Consider the following 13,793-nt stretch of genomic DNA (forward strand, 5'->3'; position numbering starts at 1 on the left):
GTACCTGAACTTGGAAGCAATAGGGCAAAACCGGCAGTTGTACTTGATGCTAATTCAATACTCATTGCTGAAAGAACAGTATGTGCTTTAGAACAGTAATGTAAGATGCATTCTGTTAACTTTTTATGATAGTTCATTTATGTGAAAGGATCAATTCATCACAGGCACACAAAAAGTCTCTCCCCATTCTTTAGCCAAAGGCAAATAATCCAAGAATGTACCTAGCTCATGGTATGTAGGCAGTCTGACATGCCTTCCACACCAACGGGCAATTTTTACAGCGTTGAAAAAAAGTCACATGCTGTGTGGTCAGTGGTATTCTTCTACACTGCCCGCGCCATCAACTTATTCCTTTCTGCATGATTGCCTATCTTTGTGTGACTTCTGTGATGTCACTTGGCGATTTATACTCTTTCAGGGTAGGAATAGCCTCCCAGGCATACCCATGTACCCATCCCCAGCACTGCCTGAGATCTGTGATTGGAGCGTTGGAACAATGAAGCAACAGCCACAATCATTATGTTGCCATAGGTGAACTATGGATTGGGAGACATCTCATACTGACTTGGACTCAATGCAACATTAAGAAGACGGTCCATCTAGTAAATATGTTCATAGTACCTTGAACTCTGTGAATCTCACAATGTTGAGAATAAACCCCCTGAGAATAATGCAGTTTTATTAAGAAATGCCAAGAATAGCATCAAAAGCTGGCAAACATCAGTAAGACCTTCCTTGGTGCAACAAGATGTGGCTGAACAGGTACATATTTTTAAAACCAGGAGCAATTAGGTAAGAAGCTTTAGTTACAGAAGAACACAATACATGATGTGGGTTTTTGAAAGGAAATGAGAGCAGTTTTTTCATCAGCCTGTTGACTTTTGTAAAACTGATGTTTGTGAATGTTTATACAGTAAATTAAAACTGAATACTGACAAGCCTATTTATAAATCTGAGACAGGACCTGAGACATAGGACCATTGAGCTACTGTTGAACCTGCTTTAAAAGGCACCTTCAATGATTCTGTTGGAAGAGTTTATTTAATATAATACAGAGAAAGTACTACAGTTACTACTGCTAACTGTAATAACAAGAGGTCACTCTTGGACATTACAAGCAAAACTGAACTTCTCTCTCCATTTATTTCACTGACTGAACATATTAGGTAACTACAGTATACTAATTCATAGTATAAATAGCCACCCCACACATATATGCTGCACATGTGCATATGTATAGCTATATATATAGCAAAAATAAATAAACCACACAAGCTCAAGAGAAATAAGGAGGCTTCATATCAACAGTGTTTTTATTATAATTGTTAACTGGAGTTGGACAGAAGTGAACATAAAAAGAGGTAATGTATTAACACACAACTCAATCTTCAAAATCATACTGAAAATAATAGTGTAATGAGGATTACAGCAGTGAAAGGTACAAAGCTTGGCGTACATGATCTGGACACTGAAAAGAAGAGAATCCATTTGCTAGTGGAAGGTGAAATTCAACTGACGACCGTGAAAGTGCTCAACTCTGCACAGAGTATGTATATTATATACATGGTTGACTGGAAGTATGCTGATACTCCAGTACAATCAAGTAACTTGGATCTGTGTTCTGGTATTGACAGGAGATGGCAGTCCTTTGTGCGGCCAGCAATCCCATACAGAAGTGCAGTGTAGCTTTACTCTTACATAAAGTACTCAATGAGTGCAGCATTGCCACATGTATTCATTGCCAGACTGAAGTGGCATTATTGAACAGTGGAGTTAATTTTCCCTTCATCCCAGCTTTTCTTTTATAACTTTGTATGGTCGAGACTGAATCTTCAGCAGGTTCATTTAGTCTGAAAGTGTGGCCTCTAACAAGGTGTTGTTTTGAAAAAAACTGTCTGCCATTTCACCATTTCAAAATGACTCCCAGCTTCTTTCACTGTGAAATTATACAATTGAAAATTTATTCCACAAAATACAATCCAAATCCAGCTCCTTCCCTATCTGAATCACAAGTCAATATGGATTTGAAAAGATTACAGGCAGGTGACCAAACAATCAAACTTGATAACAATATACAAAACTAAGATTCTACCAATGAAAGAAAAGAGGATATTGTCTTGATATATAGTCTGATACACAGGACAATTAAACAAATCTATTGGTTAGGGAAGAAAAATAACTTAAAATCGTTTCTGTGCCCCCTTGTGGTCTTTCTACTTCCGGTCACAGGTCAGACAGAAAAGGGTAGATTCACAGAGGGGCAATACATTCATCCGAGGACAAATCAGCAGCCATTTTGTTTGAACCAGAAATGGAACTCCTAACTGACATGTCATATTCAGTTATAACACAAATATCTCCATTCAAGTGCCTTTTTGAGTTCTATTTCCAGCCTTACCTATTTCAAATTGCATTTATCCTTAATAAGCGATCACCCCTTTGTAAGCGTACTCTTAGAGCTTGGATGAGCAATTACTATCGGGACTATTGGAACAGTCCACAACTGAAAAGAATGTGGGTCTTTCAGCAGGGTTTCCAGTTTATAGTAGAGGCTATTAAAGGGATACTGTGGATTTGACTGTTAAGGCCAAAACACTGGTGTTTGGGTGTGTATGCGGTGGGGCCGGGGGTTACAGGGGTAATTTCTTGGTGGGCTTAGGGTGGGTTCTCGACTTTTCTTCACTTTGTTGCTCTTCTTGCTTTTGTTTTTTTTCCCCCCATCTCTACGCCTCAAGCTCAAAGCCCAATCCAACCTTATGTCCCCCAGTATTGAAGTTCTTGCCATCGATCAGGGCAGAGACAGTGAGCTTCACTCCTGAAGAGAGAGAGGGGTGGGGTAAGAGAGACACATTGAGGGAGACACATTAATAATAAATGGCTGCTATTTTAAAACAACTACAATTTCTCATCAATTTAAGCTGGGGCTATGGTGGATGACTTTGGTGGGCACACTTAGTTATTAGTGAAGGTGCACCATCTAGTGGTAATACAAGAGTACTCATTTTGACTTAATGGGAAACTCCTCAGTGAGAGAGCAAGAGATAATAAGCAGCCTTAGAAATGGTATTAACAGTGAAAAAAGGAACCTTGTTACATGGGGGGAGGTGTTGATTTAAACACTACAAGCACCCACCAAATCAATGGTACTTAAAAGGTTAAACATTCTTGGTACATACAGCAATACTTTGTTCTCACAGAATCACAAGTCCCTTCAAGGTAACACTTTATTATTAGATATGTTTTACATCCAAAGGTAGCCCTTGCTCGCACATTATCACAACATATAGTTTGTACAGACATCATTAAAACAAATTGTTTATCCACATATATACATTAACACAACACATGGCCATATATAGACAAGCACTGAAGAATTAAATATAGTAAAAATAAACAGGTTGCTGATATTAGTTGTGGTAAGCACTACAGTGAAGTGTGATTCAGTGAAAGGAAGAATGCATGTACTGATTTAATGTGAATACATTCCATTCTAAAATTTCCAGAGACAACCTCCTTCAGTTTTTCATCTACTTCTCATTTACGCAATGGTTGTTACGCAAAAGTCACTGTTATACATGCAAAGGTATTCAGGAGGTAGGAGAGGAGGCAGGAAGTTACCTGGTCGCAGGCTCTGTGTGTATCCTACTCCAACCAGGCTGGCATTGTTCACTTTGGCCTGTGAAGGGTGATGGGTTATACACAGCTTAGACATCTAATTCACACCATGCCATCATGAAGCACGCTAATCGGGAATCTGACACAGAACAGGGTCTGCTGAAGAGCTGGATATCCTACTCTGGATGCACAAAATACTCATCTCAGTTGTAGCTAAACTACTGACTCACTGCTGAATGCATTACTGAAAATCTAAAAATTTAGTTTATAAACGCATTAAAAAGCAAGGAACTGGTCCCACAGCACTGTGGATCTAGGACACCAGGTTCTGCGAACCTTGCTGTTCAGTGATGGTGAGTGGAGGGGGCAGGGCTGTCACTCACCGATAGAGAGGCATCCTTATCCAGCTGGTATTTGGCTGCAATCCCGAATCGCGTGTTGTTGCTGCCTGCAGTCCAGGCCAGAGTGACAGCCGTCTCCAGCTGATCGTTCACCTTCTGGTAGATGGAGCCCCCAAACTCGGTTCCATCATTCCTGAAACAGAAGCAACTTCAGCGTGCAAGCTCCTGGTGGCCAGTGTGACATCAGCAGAATATGCCCCTTCCTATTCTTATAAACCATGGGGCACTATGCCATTATAAATGAGTGATCAATAAACAACTGTTTACAATGTAATTTGCTTAATGTCCTTTTGCTGCGCACAATTAATATGTAATATTAAGTAGGCTGTAGTTTTAACAAGGGTTAGTTCTACCCAGTGGCATTGCTACATGACAGAATTATATTTTATCAATTTTATTTTACATTTTACAGTTAAATTACGGAAAACTAATGACATCACATTTTGTTAATGTTTTACTTTAATACTTTACTACTATTACAATATTACATGGCAATGCACTGTATTACTGTTTTCAATAACCATATATATACTTAGTGTGCCTGACCACAAAAACAGTTTTTCTGCTTTGTCCTCTCAATGAGAATACATTTATTATAACACTGTTAAAATTCTTGTTCACAAAGATATTTTTTTGGCACGTTTGTGCGGAATTAGTCAAGACAAACTTGTTTGCAATAGTAATGCCTTGTAACAGTGAAATAATCTCAACCAGCAGGTGCTGAGCACTGTATTGTAGCCTATCCACTGTTAGGTTCACATCTTATGTATGCTAAAGGTTCACATCTTATGTACTTACACATTGGTGTGCAGTTGGAAGTCCCCTGCCTTGTAACCCAGAGCGAAGTTGTTCTGGGCCAGCTTCGATTTGGCCGTGTCAAAGGCCATTTGGTAGCCGGCCAACCAGCCCTCGTAGCCCAGCACGGCGGCCGTGTGTATAGTTGGGCCAGCAAGGTCGAAGTCGATGTCACAGCCGAGGTTGACATAGTCACGCTTGTAGCTACTCTTCAGCTTTCCACTCTTCTTGCTGTAGATAACAAGACACCAGGGAATGAGGATTGTTGCAATTTTAGCACTGCGTGTGTTGCAATGGGTCATTGTGTTACCATATGCAGTATACATATGCATTTACGCAATGCAATTTCTCCCTCAGCCCAGACAGCACATGTAAAGCTGCCTGGGTTTTATAGAAGGATTCTTTCTGAAATGTTTGGAAATATTGTGAGGGTGTCACAATGTGTTACCTGGTTACATCCTCAGTAGGTAAGCTTCAGGTCTAATAAAAGTACTACATTTTCACACTACTACACAAATTAAACAAATGAGTTCTGAAAGAAGTTAAAATTTGCAATTTAATAAGTAATGCTAACACAGAGCTTACCCCGTGTTGGGAACGAATGAAGTGTCAAGGCTCAGCTTCAAACCCTGAGCCAGCTATAAAACAGGTACAAGGAACAGTCATTATTGAACTGAGATAACCTCAAAAAGGCCACAAGATTCATGATTCGTTGAATCACTACCCCCTATTTTACTGGCAAGGATACAGGGTGTGACCATGCCGGCTTCTGACTTCAGGTTTGACAACATTTAAAGACACAAGGCCTGGGTAACATGAAAAGCACCCCGCAGTGCAATCAACTGGAAATGTTAATAGGTCCATGAACAAGGTGGGTTATTTGTGTTTGTCACAATAATTCAACCAAACTTAAACCAAACTGGGAATATTGAATAGTTAAATGTCATTCATTTGCTTACTAGCATTAACGGTAGTATAGAGTTCTGTGTTTACAAGTTCTGCAAGTAATCCCTACCCTTCATCTTGAGGCAGCACTAGCAATCACTTCCAGAAGTTAAATTAATTACATTTGTCACAACTCTCAATCTCTATTGTTGAATTAACACACAGCTAATGGTAACTCATTAACTCCAACCCTAATTGATCAGTTAATTGTGATGATGTCACTGTCCTATTTCCAAAGCTACCCTGGATCCACTGCTCCTAATATGACTTGTATACTTTAGTTAAAGAAGCAGATGCATTCCACCAGTCACTTTGCTATCATAATTTCATCAGAGATAAAAATGCCATTGCATATATACAGATGCATTCCAACACACGTGGTAATGCAAAATTTCAGAAAATTAGCAAAACATCTTCAAGTACCCATTAAGTAAGGTGAAATGCACTGTAAACATGAAATACACATTTATTTACTAGAATGTACTGGGTATTCATCTCAGGAATAATAATTTTTTTTCATCTTTTGACCAGTTGGATCAGAGAGCCACTTGGATCCCACAGTTACCTTGATCACTGCCATCCATGAGAAATGGCAAAGGGAGAAGTGAGAGAGAATGGATGGCATTCAATAATGTAAGAAAACATTTATTTGCCTTTAAAGAAAACAAGCGCATTTGCTAGATAGCTTTCCAGCTATTCGATTTCATGTGGTATTTCATTTTAAAATGTAACCTGAGAAAGGGTAATTTTTGTACCTAAAAGCATTGTAGAATTTAAGCCCATGATTATTTAATTGTAGGGCTGTGCTGGTGTGTGTGTGTTTGTGTGTCTGTGAGTATATCATCTTCTCCTAATCAGCTAATCAGAGATCTTGCACTTCCATGATTGCATCTCCAGTAGATAAATGCCCTGCACACAGAGCTTTCATCAGCATGCAAATTTGGGGACAACATCTGACCTTTACAAGCTAATTAGAGCTGGGTGATTTGGTCTGACTTACTAACCTGGTCCTCCATGGTGACCTCAGTGGCAAGGGTGTTGTCTGTGTTCCACTTCTGGTTGAAGGTCAGGCCCAAGTCCTTCACCTTGTACTTGGTCTCCAGGTGCCCACCAGCCTTACCTGTGTCTGTGTTACTGGAGCCAGAGGTAGAAAACTCCTGAGAAATTTGGAGCGAGACACAGCAAGAGAGAAAGAGAGCAATGGGATGGGGGGGGAACGTACATAGTCAAAGAGGGGGGTCAGAGTACATGGCCATTAAACAGCAAGATGTAGAGAGTGAAGGATATGACGAAGAGAGAAAAAGAAAGGAAAACGAGGAGAGGAACATCAGCGGGGTAAGGAGGAGGCACAGAGAAGCCAAACAAGGGATGTTAGAATAAAGCAGGAGAGAGACAGTAAGAGAGAGAAAGTCCAAGGGACAAGAAAAACAAGGAGAGAAGAGGTAATATTACACAAACTGTTGGGAGTCCTCTGCACACATAAACTGCCACGGAACAAAACATTATTATGAATATTGACTCGACTGCACCCTACAGCACTACATGGACAATGTGGGAGGAGAGGGGAAGGAGAAGAGGACAAAAACAGTGAGAGCGCCATCAGCTCTCTAGACAGCCTGGGAGAGTCCGTCTGCATTGCATACACACACTCTTACCATCTGACATTGTAGTCCATACAGACAGCAGGAAAACAAACAAGAGCAAAGCATTAGAGAGGATACCCATGCACTAAATAAAAGAGTTAACTACATAAAAGCAGAATTTTAATGACATTTTCCTAATACCCTGTAGCTTGATTAGTAGGTACATTAACATCCAAGCTATCAGAAAGATCATCAACTGACAGGGGACACCAAAGACATTTGGAAATATTTGGAATTGTCAGGGAGTTCATTACTGTACTACTTCTCTGGTTACCATTTTGCTACCATTTTCAATTTAGTCACCAAATGGGGGCAAATGAAATCAGCCCACTAATGTGCTACATTAGCATGGCCAAAGCTCACAACCGCAGAGCAAGAGATAACGTTATTACAACATTAGCTTTGTGGGAAAGACTTGCACTGGCTGGGATTTTGACGGAGACAGAAAATGACAGGGCTCAGGGACAGAAAAGGCTGGCAAAAAAGACACTCACAACTCCATTCTGTGACTTAGTTTTCAGGTCCAGCTTCACAACACCAAAGCCTAGGACACAGACAAGACAAACAAGGAGCCATTAACTTGAAATAATGAAAGAAATGATCAGTCAAGGGTACTAAAATGTGAGGGCTGATCCATTCCACGTGATTGCTGGACAGTCCTCAGGGCGTGGACCACTCACCATAGCCCTTGCTGAAAATATCCTTAGCGGATTTGCCCAGGTCGGCGTATGCGGGAGGAACAACCATGGTGTCTGCAGAAAGAATGTCAGATCAGTAATTATGGGGAGGCAATGTCACCACTCCCATAACATCACACCAAACCAACAAGTACTTGACACACTGAAGAATCACATCTCTAACAACAGCCAAGTGAGCCAACACCTCTTTTCAACTACAAAGGTCTTCTGCAGTGTGCTTTTTTCCCCCAATGCAATTCTGTTTTAATATGCACCTAGGTATTAACTAATGCCAACCAACTTGTATATGTTTATTAGCTCTCCATCAGTTCTGCTATGTCACTCCCAAGCAGATCTGTACTGGTGTTTTGCTAGGCAACAAAATGTGACAACAGCTACAGTAAATTATGCACACGGATGATTCATTTAAATAAATATTCCTTTCAATTCAATTCAATTCAACATTATTTATCCCCACTGTGGAAATTGAGAGGGCTGTGTTACAGGTAAATCCTCAACACATAAAGGCAGTACCATATATAAATATCAAATTAAACACCACCTACATAAAATACAAACATATACTGTGACAACAGGATTGCAAGGATCTAAATATGCCCTGTTTTCCATGACTGATCTGCTCCTATGGAGAAAATCAGTTAACATTAACCAGTTGTTGGCTCTTTTCTCAATCGACACTTTGAGTGATGACTGAAGCATTTGTAAACAGTTATTGTTTTAAACGGAAATGAGCATTCCAAAACGGAAAGCGGTTTTGGGCACTTTCAGCTGATGCTTGCCAAAACATCAGGTGGTCCTTATACATTCCATTTGGTCTTTTAGCAGACACTGTGCCGCTTACATAGGTTACAATTTTACCCATTTATACTGATGAATATCTACAGAGGTGACTGTGGGTTAAGAACCTTTGTGCAACGGTACAACAGGAGTGCCCCAGCAGGAATGAAACCAACCTTTTGATTACGAACCACACTACCTACCAATGCACCTTCCCTTGCAATGCTTCTGCCCACAAGATTTGATATCAGGTTCATCCACAACTCTTCAATACTATGCTGAAAGTTATTCTCATAAATAGAGCAACCTATAGCTACCATTTGCCCTTTAAAAATTTTAAAAAGTACCCTACACATATAAGTGGGCCTACAGGTCTTACAAAGAAACTATGGAATTTGCCTAGCTTGCTGGTTGCATTTTAGTTCACAAATTCTGTGACAAATAAATGCAGCAGTGCTCAGCAGCAAATGGTGTCCTCTACAAAATGTGACATAACCCCTTAGAGGCAGAATCAGAGCATGATTAACTTCTTTGGCTTGGGAGCCAGGCCTTAATTCAGTGAGCTAATTGAATCTCTTGTTGTACTGAGTGGATAGCAAGGGCTGTGGTTCAAACCCTGCTGCAACCCTGTTACACACACAGCAACATTAGTTCCTCAGGGTAGAAACTGCCCTGCGACATGGATACACTGCCATGGATACGCTTATGTTCTATTGTGCTGGAAGTTGCTCTGGATAAGACCATCTGCTAAATGAACATAATGTAATGACACACGAGTCGAGCCAAGATGCATGTAGCACGGAGACTGTCACATGGCAATTGCTGGGGTGGTGTTGAAGATACCACTGAACTAAATGGAATACAATTTTTGCCAAATAAAATTGTCCCCTTGGTGTGGAAGGCATGCTACTTGTGTAAGAATACATATGCACTTTTATGTGATGTGATCTGCATGTAGTTGACTAAAGTAACTTTTAAACTTGAATGTTCTTGGCTAAAATGAAATGATAATCTGAAATTAGTTTTCAAGTGCACTCAAGTCTTTGCAAGTCTATTACAATGTAAGTATTAAAATACATCTAACTCTTCACCACCTTTCCCAGTTATACAGTACATTAGCTATTTTCATGTCACTTTTAAGAGCAGAATTTTGAGCACTGGCTTCAGCCAACCCAACCACAGTTTATAAACCCTGTCACCCCACCAATCCCCCATTCCATCATCAAATCAACACACAATCCTATGGACCTGACACCTCAGCATCTCTAAGAACCCTGGGGCCAAAGCAACAGATTAGAGAGTCATCATTATTATCATCATTTTGCCTGGATCACTGCTAAACTGTTATGATCTTCACATCCTGCAATAAAGCATGATGAGCATACCATAAACAGTTCCACCCTCCCTTTCTGTGACCAGTGCTATATTTATCTGTGCACACACTGCCTACATGACATGGTACTTCACCAAGGGAAAAAAACAATGCCATTCTTACATGGGACTCTACAATGTGAAGGCAGTTCAGAACCTCTTGAGTGTGAAGGTGACTTTGCTGGTGTCTCTTCCTGTCTGCTGGTGTCCGTCTGCTCAGGACTATCCAGCCCCCTGGTCACATTCTATTTACAAAACACCCTCCCCTCTCCCACACTCCTCACTTCCCTTCAGCGAGCCATGGTGACTTCAAGATTCTGTTCTCCATTACTGCTTTTCTTTGTGTTCCCCTTTTCATTTCTTTCATCCCAAACCCCTTATGAATTACATTTGGTATTCTGTATATTATTTTGTCAGTAACCAAGGGTTCCATGAATTGCGAATGGTACAGCGGAAAACAGATTAAATGAGAGTTTTGGGAGAGTAGATATTTCCATTTATTGACACCACGCATTATATGTTCTACAAAATGTTCATATGTAAAACCCCGAAAGAGCTTGGCATGACACATCCAAACAAGGCAATGCAATTATGTTGCCATGGATGATGCAGTAACTGTACCCTCAATCCCCCTGTGAGACGCCTTTACACCACTGCAGTGTTCCCAAAGCAACCATGCAGCTGCGTTTTCGGTTAGCATCAGGGGTATGGAAACACGTCACATTTATATGGTACAACAATCCACATTTTCTCTCTGGACCAAAACAACTGATTGAGCACTTGCATTTTCTGGTACAATTTTTAGAGGTATTTAAGGTTGCCAGTGTGCATGCACATATCCATATAGAGTACAGATTTTTCTGTGTCTGCACTGCTTTAGTTCAAAACTGGCTGGCTTATTGATTTGAAAAAAAGTATCAAATGAACTGAGTGATAACAAAACTAATCAAAGATGTGTATTAATGTACATCAACTACAGCCTTATTCTAAGTCAGGGGGTGTAAACGAACACGAGTAATTAATGTCCAAAGTAGTTAATTACATATTCATAGTTGCACAACTTTACTTTTGTTCAGTAACAGAAACATCCACATTTATACAACACTTGTCTTGCCTTAATGAACTTAGAACTCACACAGCTAAAACCATCTGCGGCAAGCAAGCGCAGAAATCCTCTTGCATGCCAAGAGGTAGCTCTGTGAAATGAAAAGCGATTTCAAGCCTAATGTCATCAGCCTGGGCGATGACAGGTTTCTTCAGCTAAGCAGTTCAACGACAATCCAATAACTGAAAAGTCTCCTGCGTTCGCATACTTTCCACATAGCCCATGCCCAATCAGCAAAAGCTGTTACCTGCTAGCATGACGCTCCAATACTCACTTTAATATTACTTATTCTGGCCAGGCCAGTGAGGGAGTTTAAAGTCAAGTTTGAGGAACCGCAGATCAATTAAAGTTTCATTTCAGCTCACCGCACTTTGGAAAGTAGACACTGCCTTATCACTGCAAGTATGTGCATTATAATTTCATCAGAAGAGGAAATACATTCCTACTCAGCCTCCACAGGTTGACAAAGTAGTTTTTCAACACCAAGAATACAAAGTATAATTTACTGTGTGGAGACAATTCCGATTCCTACAGGTATTGATACAACTGTAAAAACTGAAATAAGGAAAACATTATTTTGCTTAGGTTTAACGGAAACTGGGTCTTTAAAACTAATTTCACTCAGCTGCATCTGGAGTTTAGAAAAAAAATCTGGGTTTTAGCAAGCTTTTAGTTTTAGATGTTGATTTGACAGATAATATGTTAAATGTGACGTTTTCAGAGAAAGAAGACAATGATATCGGAACAACGCTGTATGTGGAGAATTTCAGTCTCTGGTTCAGATAACATAGTAAGTGTCCATGTAAGTTAACATTATTTTGCTAAAGTAGTCCTTTGGAAGCTTAAGCAAAAAAAAAAAAAAAAATACTAAGCATGTAGCCCACAAGTAATTTCCTTCGAGTAAACCATTCGCAGTCTATGCGACAGCAGTTTTTATGCAACGTTAGCTTGTCCTTATTGTTTGTAGTTAATTAAGACGTTGCTATTTTTCGGTTCCCTATAATACTAGTTCAGTTCTAACATAACCAATTCCTGAATCGAGTTACCCCTCACAAATTTTGTCCGGGTAAGTGATAGCCATCAAGCAACACGTCTGACACGTATTTATTCTAGCGTAGCTAACGTTACATACAAGAAATCTGCCTTTGTTGCAGCCGGCTAGCTCGCGTTAGCAGACCAGGGTCAGACATCATACGCGTAAGACAAAGGCCCGCAAATTGCCAGCAACCTTTCGGTGTCAGTTGTTTATACATTAAGAGCGTCACTTTTGGTCAAAGCTGTCCAGTTGCAAACTCTTAGAAATTGCTATTTAGCTTAATCTATTGCTGGCTAACTATCTTTGCTAGCTAGCTAATGGCAGGTTTACGCCCCCTTTTTGCACTGCACATCTCGATAGCAGTAAGGCTGGTTATTGTTTAGTTTAACTAGCCTACTTAGTGAAATAACTAGATAGATAAACCTTTACGCAGTAGTAACTAGCTAAATGCATTGGCTATGTACTATTTGGAGTATCTGTAAATTGTAGTCAAATAACCCAGTACAACTGAATCCGAAGACCGAGACATTGAATTGAGCACTGACGCACTGATTTTGGCTTTAGCTTTGGATGGCTCGGCAGCTTTGCTTCGCAAGGAGAACCACTGACATTGACAAAGTGATAGAGAAAACCCAATTCAAAAAGTGCCAACGTTAGCTACGTGGTTATATCACAAGATATGCAACTCTGGGTGTGTCAGCTAGTTAGGCTATTCAGGACACATATTTATAATTCAGCAATAAAGGCACACTCATCTCCACCACACGGTATTAACTAGCTGGCTAGCTGATGTACTTTGCCATTTGCTAACTAGCACGCTAGGCCAAATCACTACTGCCAAACTAGCTAGCTGGCTAACGCTGCAGCACAATGTGGCTAGCTAGCTACATACGTATGTTCCATCATTTCACCATGCTCAAAAATATTTTTTCAAGACATTTACTATTATTTGATGACACTGCCCATGTTTGTGCAATGCTGTATCGCAAGTTTCCTCTGTTCTTACCTTTTTCTATTACGATTGGACACGCAGGTCACAGTGTACAGCGTTGCCTAATCGTGAGGAGGGCACGGTGAAGGAGAAAGTGAAGAGGGGAAAAATATCCACTGAGCAGGCGCGGTTTGTCCGGGCGGGGAATGGAGTTGCCTTTGCAACATATACATTATCATATAAGTGTTTCCTTATACATTCATTAACCAACGATAATTCTTAAATGTTTGTACAGTTTTATTAGAAATGCAAATATAAACATACATCCAAGACAATAATTTCAAAACAATGAAATATGTCTCTGTTTATAATTTTGTGATTACAACCAATACGTAAGCATATCTGGGAAAAAATCATCTGAAGAGGTTATTTCAAGGATTCAAACTTACAGTTATTTAGTCATTGAGGTTGAGAGG

The 13,793-nt window shown here is 40.1% G+C and overlaps 1 protein-coding gene across 2 annotated transcripts; it reads right to left on the bottom strand.

Annotated features, from left to right (window-relative positions):
- Positions 1–1,296: 1,296 nt before the first annotated feature.
- On the bottom strand, positions 1,297–13,478 carry LOC118777937 (voltage-dependent anion-selective channel protein 2-like). 2 transcript variants are annotated; one of them, XM_036529199.1, is made up of 10 exons: positions 13,393–13,478; positions 8,080–8,151; positions 7,894–7,943; positions 7,412–7,414; positions 6,761–6,913; positions 5,397–5,449; positions 4,815–5,042; positions 3,999–4,149; positions 3,619–3,676; positions 1,297–2,815 (listed from the first exon to the last, which is right to left on the bottom strand). In XM_036529199.1, exons 2-10 carry the CDS (start codon positions 8,144–8,146, stop codon positions 2,724–2,726), a joined length of 855 nt encoding a protein of 284 aa, XP_036385092.1. In that variant the 5' UTR covers positions 8,147–8,151; positions 13,393–13,478; the 3' UTR covers positions 1,297–2,723. The 2 variants fall into 2 exon arrangements, with proteins under 2 accessions (XP_036385092.1, XP_036385093.1); XM_036529200.1 differs by lacking the exon at positions 7,412–7,414.
- Positions 13,479–13,793: the final 315 nt, after the last annotated feature.

This window comes from Megalops cyprinoides, chromosome 5 (genome assembly GCF_013368585.1).
Source record: "Megalops cyprinoides isolate fMegCyp1 chromosome 5, fMegCyp1.pri, whole genome shotgun sequence".
Taxonomy (NCBI): Eukaryota; Metazoa; Chordata; class Actinopteri; order Elopiformes; family Megalopidae; genus Megalops; species Megalops cyprinoides.